Source organism: Eleginops maclovinus, chromosome 9 (genome assembly GCF_036324505.1).
Source record: "Eleginops maclovinus isolate JMC-PN-2008 ecotype Puerto Natales chromosome 9, JC_Emac_rtc_rv5, whole genome shotgun sequence".
NCBI classification, from domain to species: Eukaryota; Metazoa; Chordata; class Actinopteri; order Perciformes; family Eleginopidae; genus Eleginops; species Eleginops maclovinus.
Window position 1 is genome coordinate 6,852,000 of NC_086357.1, and position 19,017 is coordinate 6,871,016.

Consider the following 19,017-nt stretch of genomic DNA (forward strand, 5'->3'; position numbering starts at 1 on the left):
GTCTCAAATAGATTGAATAAAGGTAACATTTTACCCAAATCTTTGAAATGCTGTTTCATTAAATTAAAAATAAATATATGTAAATGTCGTTTCAGTACTCTTTATCTCAATGGTAAACAAAGGGAAAGCATACAGCTCTGGAAATATAAGACCACTACAAAATGATCATTGTGTTGAAATCCATCAAAGGTTACTTTTAAACTATTCCAAAGTTAACACATTAGTATTGTGGTGTTCAAAAATGAATATGAACTCGTTTTCTTTGAATTATTTAAAGTCTGAAACAACTGCTTATTTGTTATTTGACCACCGGCTATTTTCTGTAAATATAATCTTTATATCTCGTTAAAATATATCCACTTTACTCAACTACATACCTTTTTTTTAAATTAACTGACATTTTACCACTGGTCTCTTACATTTTCCAGAGTTATGTATGGACCTATAGCATTTGAAGACAGGAGTGCAATATTATAAAAAGTAATTTGGTTATTAGCTTGTAAACAAAAAACAACTGGGTTTTATTGTTTAAAACCTGACGTTAGCTTTTAACTTCTGGTGCACTGACGCTTCGAACATCAGAAAATGTGTGTTTGCCACAGAGTTTAATTTCTGCAATATTCAAAATGTAATACAAAACTCAGAGTTGGGTTTGCAAAGGGAACCTATGTTAACTTTCGGGTGTGCCTTGAAAAACATGTCAGCACTGCACCACTGGGCTATCAGTGTCTGTGGTCAACTGTTTCAAATAATGGTCAGTGTGTGAGTACTGAACTAACCAGTTTTATTTCCTCTTCATACAGCCACCAGTGTGGGATGTACCATGTATGATAGCTGGAGATGAGAATGAAACCCACCCGCAACCTCTTCCTGGGCCTGTGCTCCATGCTGGCCCTGGGATTCCTCTACTACTCATCTGGGAGGATAAGTATGAAAGGCTGGGGCCACAATTCATGTGAGTCTTCCTTGGAATTGATATCGCTTTATTTTAACGCTGAATGACCAAACACTAGGGCTGCCCATGACTCAAGATTTTTGTAGTCGACTAATAGTCGTCAATTCAGGCGATTAATCGTCTGACGTATATGATATATTTAGATTTATAAAAATAAATGAATCCTAAGAATTGTTTTGTCTTCTCCCAAAACGGTTTCAGTTTCAAAGGCTGATAAACAACCTCATTATAACAGCATGGAACATTGTGCTTCACATGAAATATAAAATACAACTGTAATAATTAACCATCGAAATGCGTGCGTGTGTGTGTGTGTGCGTGTGTGTGTGTGTGTGTGTGTGTGTGTGTGTGTGTGTGTGTGTGTGTGTGTGTGTGTGTGTGTGTGTGTGTGTGTGTGTGTGTGTGTGTGTGTGTGTGTGTGTGTGTGTGTGTGTGTGTGTGTGTGTGTGTGTGTGTGTGTGTGTGTGTGTGTGTGTGTTCATATGCTCAGCGGCAAAAATCCCTCCCACATTACACCCTCATCATGAAATGAAAGCTTGAATTTATCGTTTTGTGAGCTCAGAAAGATTATATATTATAGGTTTATACATGTTGATACAAAGTTAGGCTACTGCCTGACTCACTGCTGCTGTTTTCCTCTGAGTCTGAGGAAGGAACACACGTTGGGGATATTAAAGCTCCGTGTTTTGATATGATGGCGAGGATACGGAGGCACCTTTTTTTACAGCGAAGTTTGCATGTCACCTTTTGAGGCTCGTCCTTTACTCGCTCAGAAGGATCGCACACTTTGGATATCCTGCCCGACAAAATTAACTTCAGGACTAGGCACAGCTCTGTATGAAGTCTAAGGAGGTTTCCAGCTGACGCGTCATAGCACATGCAGCGTGTAGATGGACCTTTTTTTTGGACTAATGAAAACTTAGTCGACAAATATTTCTTATGCCGACTAACGATTAGTTGACTAATCGGGGGCAGCCCTACCAAACACTAAACTCAACTTTTAAATTAAATAATGTTGTATAAATGTTCATTTTTAAGAAGAAGCCATGTGTGAGATTCACACGCCTATCAAATAAACATATATATCATGTGACATGGTTAAGCTATGATTGGAAAAAAAAAAATGCATTCATGGTGAAATCTGCATCAAATGACATTACTGTTGTGACAGGCAGTGAATGACTATTTCAAGCTATAGCTGATGTTAGGAATCTGCAACAGGAGCACTCGAGCAGTCGCTAAATGCCCAACAAACGAACGCTACATTTACTTGTTTCCGCTCTACTTGCGTTATTTCCCTGTTTATTTCCATGCATCTTGCTGGGAGCGACTAAGACTTAAGAAAAGATGCAAGTGAGGGAATCTAAGAAGTTTAGGATGCACCCCCAGAGAAAATGGGGGGGAAACAAAAACAATCAAAAGCAAGACACTAGAGATCCATCTCTGGCCCTGACAAGGATTGGATAATTTTACTTAAAGGACCATTCTGTAGCATATGTTAGCAGAAAAGGAATGAATTGTATGATGTTTTCATTAGTAAACTGGATTTTACACCCACAATTAAAGACAGCCTAAGCAAAGTTATGCTAATAGATTTGTGTATGTTATTCCTCGTATTAATTCATATTAACTAGTTTTCTATGCATTACATAGGGCCAATGATCAATTTCTGTCACAATGCATTTCTGAGTGTACAACTGAAACCTTAAAAAAGAGTCTCCATGATAAATGGTTGTAGAAGAGTTTCAAAATACCAAGTTTAAACGGCTGAAAAAGAGCAAAGCATCAATCGGAGTTCATGGTGTCTCAATGGTAGGCATCGGAATTGGATGGGACCGATTTTCAGCCACCAATGATGACAACACCTTGCAAATATCTAAAGTAAATCAAAGAACAGTAGAGGGCGATACTGTGTCATCTGGATATCTATCTACTATCTCTTAAGAGCTGGTTTGAATATCTTTATCACAGGATGTGGAACAGCTGATTTTTAAAGGATTGGTATGGTCACATTTTCACAGCACTGTTAAAATAGTTTGTTGGCAGGCCTGGGAAATTTACCAGTTAATCTTTGTCGCTAGATACCACAAAGCTAAAGTGGGAGACATTTGATGATTTGGACAAATAGAGCTTCTAAAAACAGGCAAAATAAAATCTATTAACTTTCCCTGTTTCAGTTAGTCATGCTAGGAGCTGTAAATATGGTATCAAATCGAATAACAATGCTGTATGTTGTCAGTGTTACATTTTGTTAGGGTCTCCTCTGCATGTGTGTATAAATTGTTTCCCTTTTCATTAGGCTAACTACCTGCCTGCATTGCCACTACACATTGTCATCTAGAATCCATCTTAAAGAACATAATTACTTTAAGAAATGAGGTGGAGTCAACAGATGTGCCAGAACAGAAACCTCTTAACAAATGATGTCAATGTCATACAAATAACTATGATATTCTACATGTTGTTCGTTTTATTTAATTCCATCCTATTAACCTCATTTCTCTTTGTCTAGTGTATGACAAACAAGGGTTCCTGCTGAAGCTGGATGGCAGTCTGTGAGTATTTATTCTACTATTAATTCTCACTTCACTTCCCAACTCATGGAACTTGTACTGTGTGTTCAATTTGTGTGTGAGTTTTATTTATTGCCTTACTTTATTACTCTATGTCTCTAGGCCGTTGGATCTGATATACAAGTACGGAAATCTCAGTGAGGGAGCCTGCAGGCCTGGCTATGCAGCTGCTAAGATGAGAGCCATCTATCCAAGGTAGGAACACTAACAATGTTTGAAAGTGACACATCAAACAGAATTGTTGGATACGTTGTCCCCCTGGTGTTAGCATTATAAACTCATGCCATCCCTGTTCCATGTTGGGTTCTTCTAGAGCAAGGCTGCCAAAAGTACGGTCCTTTCAATAATATACAGTGTTTGCCTTGAATGTGGCCCACCATTAAATTTAAGCTTTGGCCCTTAAAGGGAAAAAAGTTTGGGCGTTCCTTATCTTAAAAAGGTCTAAAAGTCTATAAATATCTCTGCAAATGCATGTTATAAGCTGTGTAAGACAAGGATACGATTCGACACTGGGTTGGGGTTATTACTGCGATGATGTTCTAAGTTACAATTTATGTTTCAATAAATGCACATTTCTGAGTTAAAAAATGAATATAGCTACAGGAGGTTGTTTAGCAAATAATAACAACACCAAGGCCAATTTTAATATCAATATACGACTGCCGTTATCCATTACAATTCAGCATTCAGGTGTAGTGTCAGACCCGGTCAGTCTGTGCTTGCCTTTATTTCCTGCTCATCAACAGTGACACAGCAGTTTTTCAGTTGTTCCAGAGTCCTACTTAAGACCCTTACTCTGGTGATTCATACCAGAAAAAAAAAAAACCTACACAAAGTAATTTCCTTTGGTGTAGAATATCGACTGCAGCAGCAAGTGGCAGTTTAGAAGTCACAGAAGACCTGAACAATTCTCAGAAGGGTGGCCAAGAGACTCTGAGCAAGCAATTTGCTTGTTCGATGACAGTCATAGTGCTCTGATCACTTGTGTCACAAGCGATTTGTGAAGCTCAGAAGAAACCACTGTAACCACATATGAAGAAAGTCCAGGGTCCAACCACACCATGGCCTCGTGCTTCCACAGCAAAAAACTAAATGTTAAGTAACATCCAATAGAGTAATGATTCTTCAAATATAGGCTGGCTACAGGAAGTAGAATTACAAATACGATGTTTTGCTCTGATATTTGGGAAAGGGCTCTTATCATCTGCACATTGACTCGATGCCACAGGAAACTGTAAGTAACGCTGGCTTCTTTCAGGAGGTCCAATAACAAAACTGATAACCTGAAGGGGTTTTACAGTTAATCTCTTACTCTTCCTCTTGGTTTTTTTTTCTGTAGGATGCCAACAGCTATAACTACGTTTTACGCTTTGTTGTTAAATATTAAGATAATATTGTATGTTTTCTACTCGTAAATCAATAGGTTTTATGGGTCTCTTTTCATTGGACGTCCTCACCTTGCCTAATGGTAAGCTCTCTCAGCTCAGAGTGGTATGATAGAGGAAAGATCCCATTTCTGCCTCTGCATTATTAAAAACCAAGGAGTCTCCACACCATGAAAGCCCTTCATCTGCTTATGTTTTCTGCACTATGTATAAAAAAAGTCAGAAGATTCATTGGTCTAAATGGGCCCATGTGTGGTGCAGATCTATTTTTGTCCTCTTCTGCTCTCCTGGTGTCCCAGTGCGTGAGAAAACCTCTGGCCGGTTCACTTATCCACTTACCGTCAGAGCACCAGAGACACGCAACCCTGGAACCCACCAGGGCCTTCAGACAGCAGCATTGATGGAGTGTCTTCACACAGTCCGAGCTTTGCCATGTTAAAATAACACAGGAGGATTTTGATCGGGATGAAGGAATGGTAAAAGGCCCAGGGCATCCTTGACCCATTGAGTTCGTCAGCTGCTGCTAAAAATAGCTTAGCTTCTTCCTCAGTATTACCCTGTTAGGTGTCTTGAATTCATCTTGCATAGTTGCGGTTTCACATTCATTACGGAAACAAAATATGTCCCCAAACACCTATTAAAGTTCAAACACTTTTGTCTGTGGTATTCAACAAGGCCTGTGAAGTCACCATTAATAAGCTCAATGTTGAACACCAGATCTAGGAGACTGAAGGTTCTGCACAATAAGTCATAAATGAGAGTGCACCAGTCTTTGGCCCTCTCATATGCGCAGTCAACTGGGTTCATAAAGTCCAGATTGAGAGACTCCAGAGAGGATATGTTCGTCAGTTTGTTTGTGTATCAGAATCAGAAGCAGAAATCCTAAAGTTTTCTGAAGTTATAATTAGTGAGATCCACATAAAAATAAGCATGTGTAGAGCAGTGTGAGGGTTCATGCCTTGTTTAAGGGCCCAGGAGGCAAACAGGAACCTCTCCTGGTGCCCACGCCCTTTGGTTTCCTAGTCAAGTCTCCACGGACGAGCCACTGCTGCCAAACACAATATCTAACAAATGGTCTCTATAAATACCTACATTATCAAATGTTTAAAAAAAAAGTATTAGACTGTTATGCAGAGTTAAAGAGTCTACAAATCCTTCACTGCCAGCCGTCAATCACACTGTTCAATGATGACACCTCACCCCCTTCATAGCATTTTAATAACCAGAGGAACCAGACAAATTAACACTTGAACATACATTGAAACATAGATGCAAGCATTCATAATATCCACTTCATCTCTTGGACCCAGATCTTTAAACCCAGATTTAAAACAACTGGCAGCCAGCAAACCTCTTGCAATAAAGTTCTGACGTTCAAATCCTTCAGTGAAAAGATATTTCCATTTACGTAGAAGATTCAAGTGCCATTGCTACAGCAGAAAGTCTTATCACCTGGCCTACACTGAGGTCGTACTGAGTTCTGTCACACAAGGCAAGCACAGCAGTACCATTCAGTAGAAATGTGGAGTTAGTTTTGCAGACAGAAGGGTAAAATGCATCATTAGGAGCTGATTTCTTAACTATGTTGAAGTGTTTTCAGGTGTCTATCAATTATTTCGAAGACTTTCCAACAGTGACTGATTAGCAGCTGTTTTGTGTTACCAAATCAGAGCTCATTTGCAGTTCCTTATGTGATACTGCACATAAAGAAACAAGCTGCCAAAACCTGGAGGGGTTGACTCGGTTAAAGAAACATGTCTTCTGTTTTACCTCTTTCACAGCTAATGTTTGTGCTCTTCATGTACTCTTAGTTTTTTGTAAATCTGGCTTTTCAAATATGGACTCAGTTAACATATTTCAAGGCAAAAAACTAGAATTTGTTTTGATAATGATTTCTTTTTTCTTCTGATTATTTATTTTCTGATTAACTTATAAAAAAAGATCCAAATGACTTTCTTAGTTTTTTAACTGTTAAAATACGTTGGCTCTCCGAAAGGCCTAATCCCTCAGAGTGGAGACAGATGTGGAGATGAAATGAAGCATAACATGCTGGGAGGCAATAAAAAAATACAGTTTACTGTATTATTTTTGTTTACATGCAATGTAAAGCACAACATCATTATAAATGAAACTGTAGGTGGTAACCGGACAGTTGGACTATGTAGAGTAAATCGTTTTTATTTTCCTATGATTTTTTTTTTTCTAACAAACTACCAAAACGATTATCAGTGATTCTTAATACTTTAAACAATCTTAATTTAATGAAAAAGTATAAATCATTTTCTCATGGACACAATTCTGATGGTAATCACAGCTAATAGTGTCATTTAGCAAAAAATGCAGAGACCAAATCACCCTGATTAAATTAAGTATGGATATGGGCGGTGGTGGCGAAGTCCATAGGGGGTTGGCCTGGGAACTGGAAGGTCACCAGTTCAAGTCCCCGAAAGACCTAGTGCCACCGTTGTGTCCCTGAGCAAGACACTGGTTACCTACACTGCTCCCCGGGCGCCGTACATAATGGCAGCCCACTGCTCCTAACACTAGGATGGGTCAAATGCAGAGACCGCATTTCGTTGTCCTAGTACTTGTACTCTGTGCAATGACAATGAAGTTGAATCTTTCATCTTTCATCTTTCATATAGGTGCCTATACGCCTCAAAAACACAGCCATTATGCAACACCTTGTATACTTCAACTATTTTAACAGACAAGGAAAATGACCTAAACGTTTTTTTATTATAATTTTTGTAGTTCGCCCCTGCCCAACAATACTGTTTACGGTATAGAGCTGAAACACTTCAGAACGTAACTCAATGAAGCCTTTGCTATTAAGTCTAGAAGACTGTCCGGTCCTGGCTACTAACAACATTAATTGCTCTCTTCCTGCAGATTTCAAGATAAATATGTTGTTCAGAATGTAGCAATGTATCGGGGAACAACGGGATAAAGCACTACTGTACGCTATCATTGACACACGGCCACGAATTCACTCTCTCAAACACACACCAGTAGAACACCATACTGCTGTGTTCCGTCCATAATCCAAAACTGTTGTTGACAATTATCAAACATTAGTCACAAACATGCACAATCTGTTCACATATACCTGTAAACTTTGTGTGCTACTGTATCAAAGTTCCTAAATCTGGGAATGTGGCAAAAATGTTGAAAAGCAGATCCGATGTGGCAAGACACACGCACAGTCAGATGATTACACTGGTCGTAAATTAACCTAAAAAACAAAAAACAGGCTGCATGTTGTAAACATCCACGCAGCACGCTGACAGGCTTTCTAGTTAAATGGGACCTACCCTTCTTGCCATACAGTAGTTTTCTATTATCCCTGGGATGCCGTTACAACAATAGCACAGTTTGTATCCAAATGCTAACTTACAACACCTGTCCTAAAAAAGTTTTGAAACGAAGAAGAGAAATATCCATTTTGTTTTATTTATTGTGGCAATGTTTTAATTTTTCTTGCGGATTTTTATTGGTGAGCTTCCAAAGAATAAATCAGAGCCACTTTTGCTCTGCGGGCAGGGAGAGGAACATTAGGGACAAACAGCAGTTAGAAACTAAATCATTTCACATAGAACTTGCTGAATGTAGGGCTTATTGCGATCAAGCCAGAATTGCTGATTGCTGGAACTGTGGAAAGATCTAACCATGGATGGTTTTCTGACGAGTTTGAATGAAGTGCGTTTTCAGACGCTCCGCCGCAGGGTGATTGACTCACCGACACACAAAGATATCGGCAATTGCCTGTATTAATCTGGCAAAATACAATTGTGTTTTTACAGGGGTCCTATGTGTGAGAAACAAAGGAACAATTATGTTTGTCTTTCATCCAGGATTTAGTACACTGTTGAGCAGGTGCCATAAAGCCCCGTCCAGTGCAGTCTCATGTAACACCTAAATCAATCATGTTTATTTATGTTTTGGTGTAAAACAATGATATCTCTACATCGGTTAGCTAGCTCATGCAACAATGAAAGGCTGCCAGTTTAGTCTCTGACCCACAAGTCTACGTCTTAAGGGAAGAAGATGATTCATGCTTTCCTACCTTCCATTTACCACCCTTTATCAAGGAAACGTGTGGCTCTTCCGTGGCCAAAAGGTCAGACTGGATATCCACTCCCAGCCTCACTGTGCGAAATGTGCAGCTCTGTCCTTTCCTTCACACGTCTTAAAGTTTGTTTTGGTTGAATGTGAAATCAGACAGACTGTGGATTAGCTGGTAACACGATGCTGTAAATCCTCTTAAGCATTCTTCGATTAATCAGTACATCTACATCCATACGGGTGAACCACAGATACTGCACTAAAGAACACCAGTTCTTCATTCTTACTTGCTGTAACCCGTTTCTTTTGAATCAACAGGTTCAACAAACTGGCGCCCATGTTCATTGATCCAAATTACAAACGATTCTCGAAGATTGGTGATTATCCGCCTCCATTCGGTGTAAAGTCACAAGGTATGATTACACATTTTTGTCTTTGTTTTTGAAGGTTATACAATTAAAGTTGTACTGAATTTCTCACAAGACTAGATTGTTCTGACCACTAACTGGGAAAGAACACTAGCACTGTGAACGATTCAAACAAGCTAGTTTGTACATCGTGTGGTCCGACCATGCCTTAATTGTTTTACAATGGGTTAAAACCCTCCTTTCATGGTTACCTTATGGCTGCATCCTGCCAATTCTCTGACCTGTCTTCAACAATCCTGTTTTTGTGTGTCATTGCAGTATTCACACAGTAGATCATACAAATGGAGATAAATCTTTGGAACTTTTCAAAGCATTTAGGAAGTGACAGAAGGAGTTGTATAAAGAATGAATAACCCAGTAATTCTGTTAAATGTGGACCCCATTTGATACGACTACTCAGAGTTAATCAAGGTTCATCTGATCTCATCTTTTTCCAAATGGATCGCAAACCATAAAGGCCCAACCATGTACCAGGTTTCAACCTTGTCTTGTTGAACTTTGTACAGGGCCAGGCTTTATGTTTTCTACTGTTTCCAGACTTTATGCTAAATTAGGCACAGCTAGATCCAAACTTACCTCAAAGACATGAGCGCAATAAGCGCATTTTCAGAAAAGTGACAATGTTTCTTTACCTAAACCTCTTGAACCCCAGCAAAAACATGATACGGTGTTGGAATAAGCTGGCTCGCGTTTAAAATGAGTATGTGGCCTTAACAGAATTTCATTAACACCCACACTTCCTCCCTATATATTGGATTAACAGCCAGGTTTTTAATGAGATTAGTAGAACCGGATGGGGGGGAAAACAGAGAATGTGTACCGTAATTTCCGGACTATAAGCCGCTACTTTTTTCCCACGCTTTGAACCTCGCGGCTTATACAATGACGCGGCTAATTTATGGATTTTTCCCGCTTTCACAAACTTCATGCCGCCGAAATGGGATTTTGAAAAAAATAGACAAAAAACTGAGCTCCGTCACATAATGTGACGTAAATCGAGCGCGCTCAAACTTCCCATCATTCTTATTACGGTAGTCATTTTGTCACCCTCATCATGGCAAAGACACGGAGAAATGCATATGATGCAGCTTTCAAGTTGAAGGCGATCGATCTGGCAGTTGGAAAAGGAAATAGAGCTGCTGCACGGGAGCTTGGCCTTAATGAGTCGATGAAATAGACGTTGGAAACAGCAGCGTGAGGAACTAACTCAGTGCAAAAAGACAACAAAAGCTTTCAGAGGGAAGAAAAGCAGATGGCCCGAACTAGAAAATGAGCTCGAAGACTGGATCAACACACAGAGAGCAGACGGCCGAGGTGTTTCAACTGTGCAGATCCGACTGAAAGCCAAAACAATTGCCACCGCAATGAAGTTTGAGGATTTTAGAGGTGGACCATCGTGGTGTCTAAGATTTATGAGACGTTAAGGCCTGTCCATCAGGGTACAAACGAGTCTGTGTCAGCAGCTCCCTCCCGACTAGGAGGAAAAAGTTTCAAACTTCCGCAAATTCACTGATGCAAAGATAGCGGAGCATTCCATCGGCCCGCACGACATCATAAATATGGATGAGGTTCCTCTGACGTTTGACCTGCCTCTCACTCGGACTGTCAACAGGAAAGGCGAATCATCAGTAACGCTGAAAACAACTGGGCATGAAAAAACGCACTTCACCTGTGTTCTGAGCTGCACGGCATCGGGAGAAAAGCTTCCACCGATGTTGATTTTTAAACGAATGACGATGCCAAAAGAGAAATTCTCGAGAGGAATTGTTGTGAAAGGATGGATGACGGAAGGCCTAATGCATGAATGGCATACGGAGTGTTACGGCAAGCGACCGGGAGGATTCTTTCACAAGAACAAGGCTTTGCTCGTGTTGGACAGCATGAGGGCCCACATAACAGATTCTGTGAAAGAAGCCATCAAGAGGACAAACTCAATTCCAGCTGTGATTCCTGGGGGCACAACAAAGTATTTGCAGCCACTCGACATCAGTATAAATCGTGCATTTAAGGTGGCGCTCCGTGTTCAGTGGGAGGCTTGGATGACAAGTGGGGAGAAATCCTTCACTAAAACGGGCCGCATGCGAACAGCAACTTATGGTCAAGTCTGCCAGTGGGTCCTGACAGCGTGGAGCATTATCAAAAAATCCACTATCATCAACGGGTTTCGAAAGGCTGGTCTGCTGCGTGTTGAAGAGGGCAGCATGAGCTCAGCGGGGAATTTGCCTCCGGATGAAAGTGACGAGAGCGACAATGAAGACGATCCAACATCGGATGAAGCAATTCTGAGGCTATTCAACTCCGACACCGAAGGAGATGACTTCAGTGGTTTCAGTGCACAGGAGGAGGAAGATAGTGACCAATGACTTTCTTGGTAGGCTACTGTTTACTGCAATTTCTTTTATTTTTGTTCCAAGCCGTGTTTCGTTAAAGCCTGTGTAAAGTTCATTTGTTTCAATGTACCGGTAGGCACCTGCGGCTTATAGACATGTGCGGCTTATTTATGTACAAAATACATATTTTTTTTTTAATTCAGTGGGTGCGGCTTATATTCAGGTGCGCTTAATAGTCCGGAAATTACGGTAGTTAAAAAAATCTGTCCACTGTTTTACAATAATAAGTCCCTCAACAGAGTTGGTGGACAGTCTATGTAATCCTACTTTACTTGGCCCTCCTATCTTTTAATGGTTGTATAACATTGAAACATGAAGAAGTGGCTGCCAGCTGTATCCCAGCTATCACCGGCAGCCCCTTCGAGATGGGGGCATCATAGCTCGGGGGAAGAATCATTTCACTTTCATCTTCATCTCACTTTTTTTTATCTTTCTGCCTTCATGTCTCTTATACCTGCAGAAAATATCATAGATATTCTTCTGTCAGCCACTCAGAACTACGGCCTTGGGGAGGAACTTGACAGGTAACTGCGTTCCAGTTGTTCAGTTATTTGCCGATCAAAACACTGCAGTCATCACAATATACCCTTTCAGTTTTTTACAACTCTGTATTTGAAGCTCCCATCATCATAATTTGTAAACTGTTAACAGTTTTTCCACATTGGAGAATGCACACACACATCAACCTGCCACTCTGCCGTCTGTTGAAATACTATTCTGCAGTTCACTAAGGTTATTTACAGAGGGCATCTTGTTTTGATTTGGAAAGTGCACAATTGAATTTCCAGTTCCTTTTACATACTGTTAATCCATCAATTGATCACCTGACCTTAAGGTCACTATACATCTTAGGTAAAGAAAACCGAACTGTTAGTATCTTTAAGATGTATGCAAAAAATGCAAAACATATATAGCAGAAAAATATAGATCTTTATAAAAATACTTTCAAATATCGTATTTTATTTGTGAGGAAGATGAGAATAATCTCAAACAAAAAAACACTTTTGGTCAAATAAAAAAAACGTTTCTAACCTATTTTTTCAAAAACAATTTAAATGTCTTATGTCCTATACTTATGAGTAAACAGAACAAACTTTTATACCAAACTATGTTAATCTGTTTACAAAAAAAAACCTTTTACTGTTGCTTAAGCCCATATTGTTATTAAGAAGTTTGCCTATTTAGGTAAAAAATGTAATCCATTGTGTAGTAAAGTTTCAAATGTAGTTCTTCATGGGATCCTGGAACTAAAGAGCCTTATTTGGATATCAAAATGCCTCAAAGATTAGCTTAAAGAAAGACAACGCCATGTGTTTTAAATTGTAAACAAGTCAAGTGCTTTATAATTAGTCTGTCAGTGTACCCTGAAGCTCCAACAGTAATGACTGGATCACACATCAGCTACAACAGTGTGTTTGACCTCACTTTGTCTTCATATGGAACTCATCAGTTTCACAGACACTGTGCACTGACCCTGTTCCATCAGCCAGCTAACACATTTAGGAATTAGTTTATTATTCCACTCAGATTCAGGCGGCGCAGACTAAACACTGGACACATTTTGTACCGAGTCTACAACACAATGCTATCATCATTATTTTAACCACATTGTGACACTGACACAATGTTAATTTGGTTTTTTTTCTTGTGGAAGGAAGCTAATCACAAAGAACATAACAATCCTAAGAGCTGAGTGAATATATATATATATATATATATATATATATATATATATATAGCTGTATGTGTTTAGGGCGCTACGGAGGGAATAACTATTTCATTTAAGTTGTAACCTCACTTCCTTCAAGTCAGGGAGAGAAAACATAGCATTTTACAAGAACATTTTTAAACAACTTTATAAGCAAAAGTAAATGTGACACATTCAACCAAAAATGAATATGCCAATGGTTAGGATGAAGTAGCCATAATGGTGGATATTTCCTGTGTTACAGTTTGGACTGTAAGACATGTATCATCGTAGGGAACGGAGGAATCCTCGCCAACAAGTCTCTGGGCCAAAGGATCGATGAGTTCGATGTGGTGGTCAGGTACGTTGTGACACAGAAGGAGGTAATACACTCGCTGCAACTCGATTACTGTCCCTGTAATCAAGTATTCATCGTTTAATCAAATGTCGTCCAATTGTAGATTTTAAAGTGGAAATGTGAACCAGCTTTGATTATTTTGGACAGGACTTTTTATGATTGATTTTGCAGCTGTGTGTTGCAGGTTGAACGAGGCTCCAGTGAAAGGCTTTGAGAAAGATGTGGGCTCCAAGACCACCATGAGGATCACCTACCCAGAGGGGGCCATCCAGAAGACAGAGCGCTACGAGCCTCAGTCCCTGTTTGTCCTCTCTGCCTTTAAAGCTCTGGACTTCAAGTGGCTGCGACACATGATCTTCAACCTGAAGCTGGTAAGACATCTAAAAAATGATTCGTAGTGTGTGCAGCAGCTGTAGGCAGCTTGTGATAGCAGTGAACAGTCACTCCATTTATTCACAAATCCCAAAGCTTTCCATGCCTTCAGAGATAATGTGATGACATTTCTGACAAACATTGATGTCAACTTGACTCGTTGGCGGAGATATACCACCAAATTCTAATGTGAAACGGTCAAATATGGAAGTAAAAGCCACCCTAGCAACATGGCTCTATTGATGGCAATGATGAGTCATCACTTGCCGGTTGCCATCAATTTTGTTAGTTATTATACTTCAGAGTTGTCTTTGAAGTATTTTCTTTAGGTGAAGGTGGAAAGGTCGTGATTCTGCATAGTTGCTCCTTTTCCCTTCCATTTTATGTCAGTTTGGTTTGCAATCCTTCCACAGCTCATTTTACTGGAGCCATTGTTGTCTCTTTAATTGGATGGAAAAATACAGTTGTTCTAAATAAAGTAAACGCCACACAAACTGTGTGCTTAAGCCTGATTTAGAACACATGCAGTGTGGAAGCCAGAGTCACAAAACCTACAGGTATGAAAATAAAAATGTAGTTTGAAACTAGGGGGTGTATGGGTCATTGGGCCTGACTTGGAGTCGGAAAGTCAACAGGTGAGAAGTTGAGATCAAAAGGAAGGCTGAGCTTGAAGATAGGTGTGGTCCGAGCTAAAGCACCAAACAAAAGGAACTCAGGAAGGGGCTGTGTACACACACACACACAAGTGTATTGTACTTTATTACAAATCCAGTGGTGGTTGATATTATATGGGATGAGTAATGGAAGTATGCCTATACACATTTCTTTCAGTCAAGACTGATGTTTTAAAACTGTTCTCCTCTACTATGATTAGAACCCTTGATATTTAGGGTTCATCCCAACTCAGACAGTAAACAAAGCACACACTCAATATCCTGGATTAATATTTGAGAGGGATCTGTGTCTAGGAAAGTATACTTAATATTTCCCTCTGTTAAGACCTCTAGTAGTTATTTTAATCCTCAACATAAACCAAACAAACACAACCTGCTGCTCTACCATCCCACTGGCCTGTGTCTGTTCCAAACACTTCCTGTAGGTATTGGCTTTATGGTTGTACATGCTTGACTGTGAATGTTGCACATTCCTGGCCCCCGGGTCACAGCATACCTGCTTTGTACTCCCTCTGCATTCCTCCCTGGCAGGAAAGCAAATGGGGTCAAATGCCTGTAAACCCCTTAATAGATCAAAATATCAATATATACAAGCAATAATGTCCCAGTTCTCTTTTTGTTATATTGAACTACACATTCACACAGACTACTTACACTCTTAAGAGCAGTGGTTCTATAACTCTTTGTCTTTTCATAGACAAACAGATGTGGCACTGTAAGCAATAGCACCATTTAAATCTGAAATAATAGCAACAGTTCCCCTTGGATATCTTATTCCATTTCTTAGTTTTAAATGATGCACCATCGAAGAACTGTTTCCGTTTTTTAGACTCCCTACTGATCTAGTGTGCATGTCCAACTGGCAGCCAGAGGGGCGGCGAGTCGGCGTCTGAGACTTCAGCTCTGATGCACATCAGAAAGCAGCTGTCATTCTACTGCAGCAGTGGAGGAAGAGAAGGAAGACAGGGCTTCATGTGGCTATCACCAGGGTGGTCTTTGTCCTGGATCACATTGCACCTCCACTGACAGGTGGAAGCACAGAGACTCTGTGCGCTTTTCCAGCCGTATTGCTCCCTACCTTTGTTGTCAACTGGCTCATATCTAGAGTGGAAGTGACTGAGCGTTATTTTCTGCCGTCCTCATCAGCTCTCGACACTCTTTATCACACTGTATCACTGTGACACCGGGATAATTTTTCAATTTTGTACAGTAGACTTACTTTTCAGTGTATCCATAAAGGACCCCAATATGCTTTCAATGCAGTGCTAAGCGAGGCCCTATTGTGCTTTTTGGGGTTTCCCCTTTCCTGTAGTGTGTTTTTATGCATGTAAATGGTCTGCGAAGGCTAAAAGCCCAACGTTTCTTTCCCACACTCTGCCCTCCTGCCTGAAAGATGTCGACTGGGCTCTGGTTTCACAGAGGGGGAAAAGAGGTGCTGCATCAAAAGGCCTTTTTTAACTATAAAACTGTAAACATGTCACAGTAGAGGATTCCCTAAACAGGAAATCTAACAATCACACCCAATTTACACAGTGATTGGCCAGGTTTGCAATGGCAGTGCAAAGTTTACCCACCTACTTCCTCAATTGTTTTGTAAACAATTGAGGATATCTCTTAAAGCATTTATAGTGTTGCACTCAATTGTTTTGTAAACAATTGAGTGCTCAATTGTTTTGTAAACAATTGAGTGCAACACTATAAATGCTTTAAGAGATATCGATTTTTGTAATAAAATGTGGACTGCTTCCTCCACAAAACTGCATAGAAACAGAATAGTTGGCGAGAGTTCAGAGTAAATGGGATGCTGCCAGGAGGAGGCTGTGACACAGCAGGCATTCACCATCACTACCAGTGTGGACATTCAAGACACATGGATCACCGCTGCTCTCTAATCGCCCATGCACACTTATTCAGTAAGTAGTTAGAAGCATTGGTAGGATTTGTGTTTGTTGGCCCATGTACCTTTTGACACTGCCTCACACATTTGTTGAATTAACAGTAATGGTGTTAAAGGACTTTGACACTAGTGAGACCGGCTTCATTTACAACACTTCAGGGTGGCAGATCAAGTTCCCTGCTCGCGAATGCGGGAGTGCAGTAAACACACCAGTTAGTGGTCACATGCACACACACACACACACACACACACACATGCTCACTATGCAAGTGTTGTTGGAGGAAGATGGATTGCACTAGGATAAGAAAGTGGCAAAGTAGACACTGAGAGCTGGCATTGTGTGACACAAGTGACATCTATCTTGACTGACTTGGTTCCTTAGGCAGGGTTTTATCCAAAGGAAGCATCAACAAATCAATGTAACTTATACAGTCTTATTACCAGTGATGGGGACGAGACCACCTATATCGAGTCCGAGTGAAGACCAAGACCTTAAAGTGTCGAGTCTGAGTCAAGACCAAGACTTTTGGATTTTGGGGTGGTCGAGACCAAGTCAAGACCGAGTCTTTTTGGAGGTCGAGACCGAGTCGAGACCGAGACCTACAAAAACAAGTCAATTTTCAAGACCATGGGTCTAAATCAGAAATTGGCAAGAAAAACGCTTTCACTCACACGCAAAAATACTGTTGTGGCCTACATGAATGTACAAGGTAGGTTTTTTAATAACACAAATTTGAGAATAATTATCATGAGGCATGTAGGCCTAGTTGCTGAGTTATGTGAGGAAATATATAACTCGTACCATGACCTAGTAACTGTAAAGTAATAGCTTCAATGCAAATAATAACTAGCAAAGGACCCCACTACACTCTGTCCTTACTGCAAGTTTGTAAAGATGCGTTGTGGTTGTGCACATTGAAAACGTTTGATCTTTGTTCCCAATTGAAAAGTTTTCTGTGTTGCTAAGCTGTGTTGTGCCTTGCTCAGCTAACATTACATTAACGTTAGCTAGCTCGTCAGCTTCATCAATGGCATCCGTTGCATAGCTTAGCTACATAATTTACAAAAGAAACACATTTCCTGAGATAGATATAACTTAAACCACCAGTAAATGCAGGTTGTACTTTAAATTTAAGAGAGGGCTGCGAGGACTTTGCTCAGTAGAACACAAGTAATCACGTATTTTAGCCCTTTACTTCTAATGTTATTCAATCCAGGATTCATTTGTCTGTCGCCTCGCCCTCTAACGTTAATCTCTCTCCCGTTGCACTCCTCCTGGCCAACCATTGCTTACTGTTAACGATAGCCAGCCAACGGTCATCTAGTTTATCATGACATTGAGGGACAAGACAAGCTAATGCTGAATCAAATGTCACAAAGCCAACTACTTGGAAACAGCCATCAGCATTAACGTCAGCTAGCTAACAGTTAACAGTTAACATTAACGTGACGTTACAAGTCTAGCTTCACTTACCTCTCAGGGTGTTTCCTTTGGACTTGCCGGTGGGAATTTAATGTGGTGCCAGACATCTCAGTAATTATTATATTACAGAATTTGCATTCTGCGCTGTGTTTCTTCCTTGAACTTTTGCTGCAAATATAAATGTTGTGGTATAACAAAGCAAATTTGATGACCGCTGATTGCTCACTCTTCTTGGCGCTGAGCATCAGACTATTGAAAAATATCTCTGGTTGATCAAACGACTTCACAGGAGCGTGGCACTCTGGGATCACCCAATACAATGTGAATCAATGGATTCATTTTAATGTATGTTTTATTAATATGTATAATCAATATGTATAATTCATTAAAGTATGAAAAATGAAACGGTGTATCATGTTATGTGGTGAAAAAAAAAAACTTTCTCAAGGTCTCCCTCGAAAGTACGAGTCCAACCCATGCAGCTCTAGTCCGAGACCGATTAACGACGGAGTAAAATTGCTTTAAATTCCGAGACGAGACCGAGTAAGTGAAAAAGTGGTCTCGAGACCAAGACCGGACTCGAGTACTACAACACTGCTTATTACCTCAAACACAAGTCTTTGTTGACAAGTAGTCTTTGTCAGGTTTTTATTTTTGTGGCTTTTTTTTCCTTTATTTAATTGTATAGAAACATTATTTGGCCTGCGAAAATTAAATTCAACCGGGCATGTTGCATTAATGTCAAGCGCTGTAATCACTCGATTGTGAAGGTGCTCTTGTATAACTTTGACTTTTGAATGCTAAAACAAG

At 40.1% G+C, this 19,017-nt stretch overlaps 1 protein-coding gene across 1 annotated transcript in view; it reads left to right on the top strand.

The window, feature by feature from the left end:
• The window catches only part of st3gal3a (ST3 beta-galactoside alpha-2,3-sialyltransferase 3a), a 29,135-nt gene that overhangs the window by 1,138 nt on the left and 8,980 nt on the right, over positions 1 to 19,017 (top strand). The window contains exons 2-8 of the mRNA XM_063891682.1: positions 804 to 955; positions 3,468 to 3,510; positions 3,631 to 3,723; positions 9,297 to 9,391; positions 12,257 to 12,320; positions 13,749 to 13,844; positions 14,026 to 14,212. Coding sequence (XP_063747752.1) covers positions 841 to 955; positions 3,468 to 3,510; positions 3,631 to 3,723; positions 9,297 to 9,391; positions 12,257 to 12,320; positions 13,749 to 13,844; positions 14,026 to 14,212 — 693 coding nt within the window. The 5' untranslated portion in view covers positions 804 to 840. The remainder of the gene's footprint in view (positions 1 to 803; positions 956 to 3,467; positions 3,511 to 3,630; positions 3,724 to 9,296; positions 9,392 to 12,256; positions 12,321 to 13,748; positions 13,845 to 14,025; positions 14,213 to 19,017) is intronic.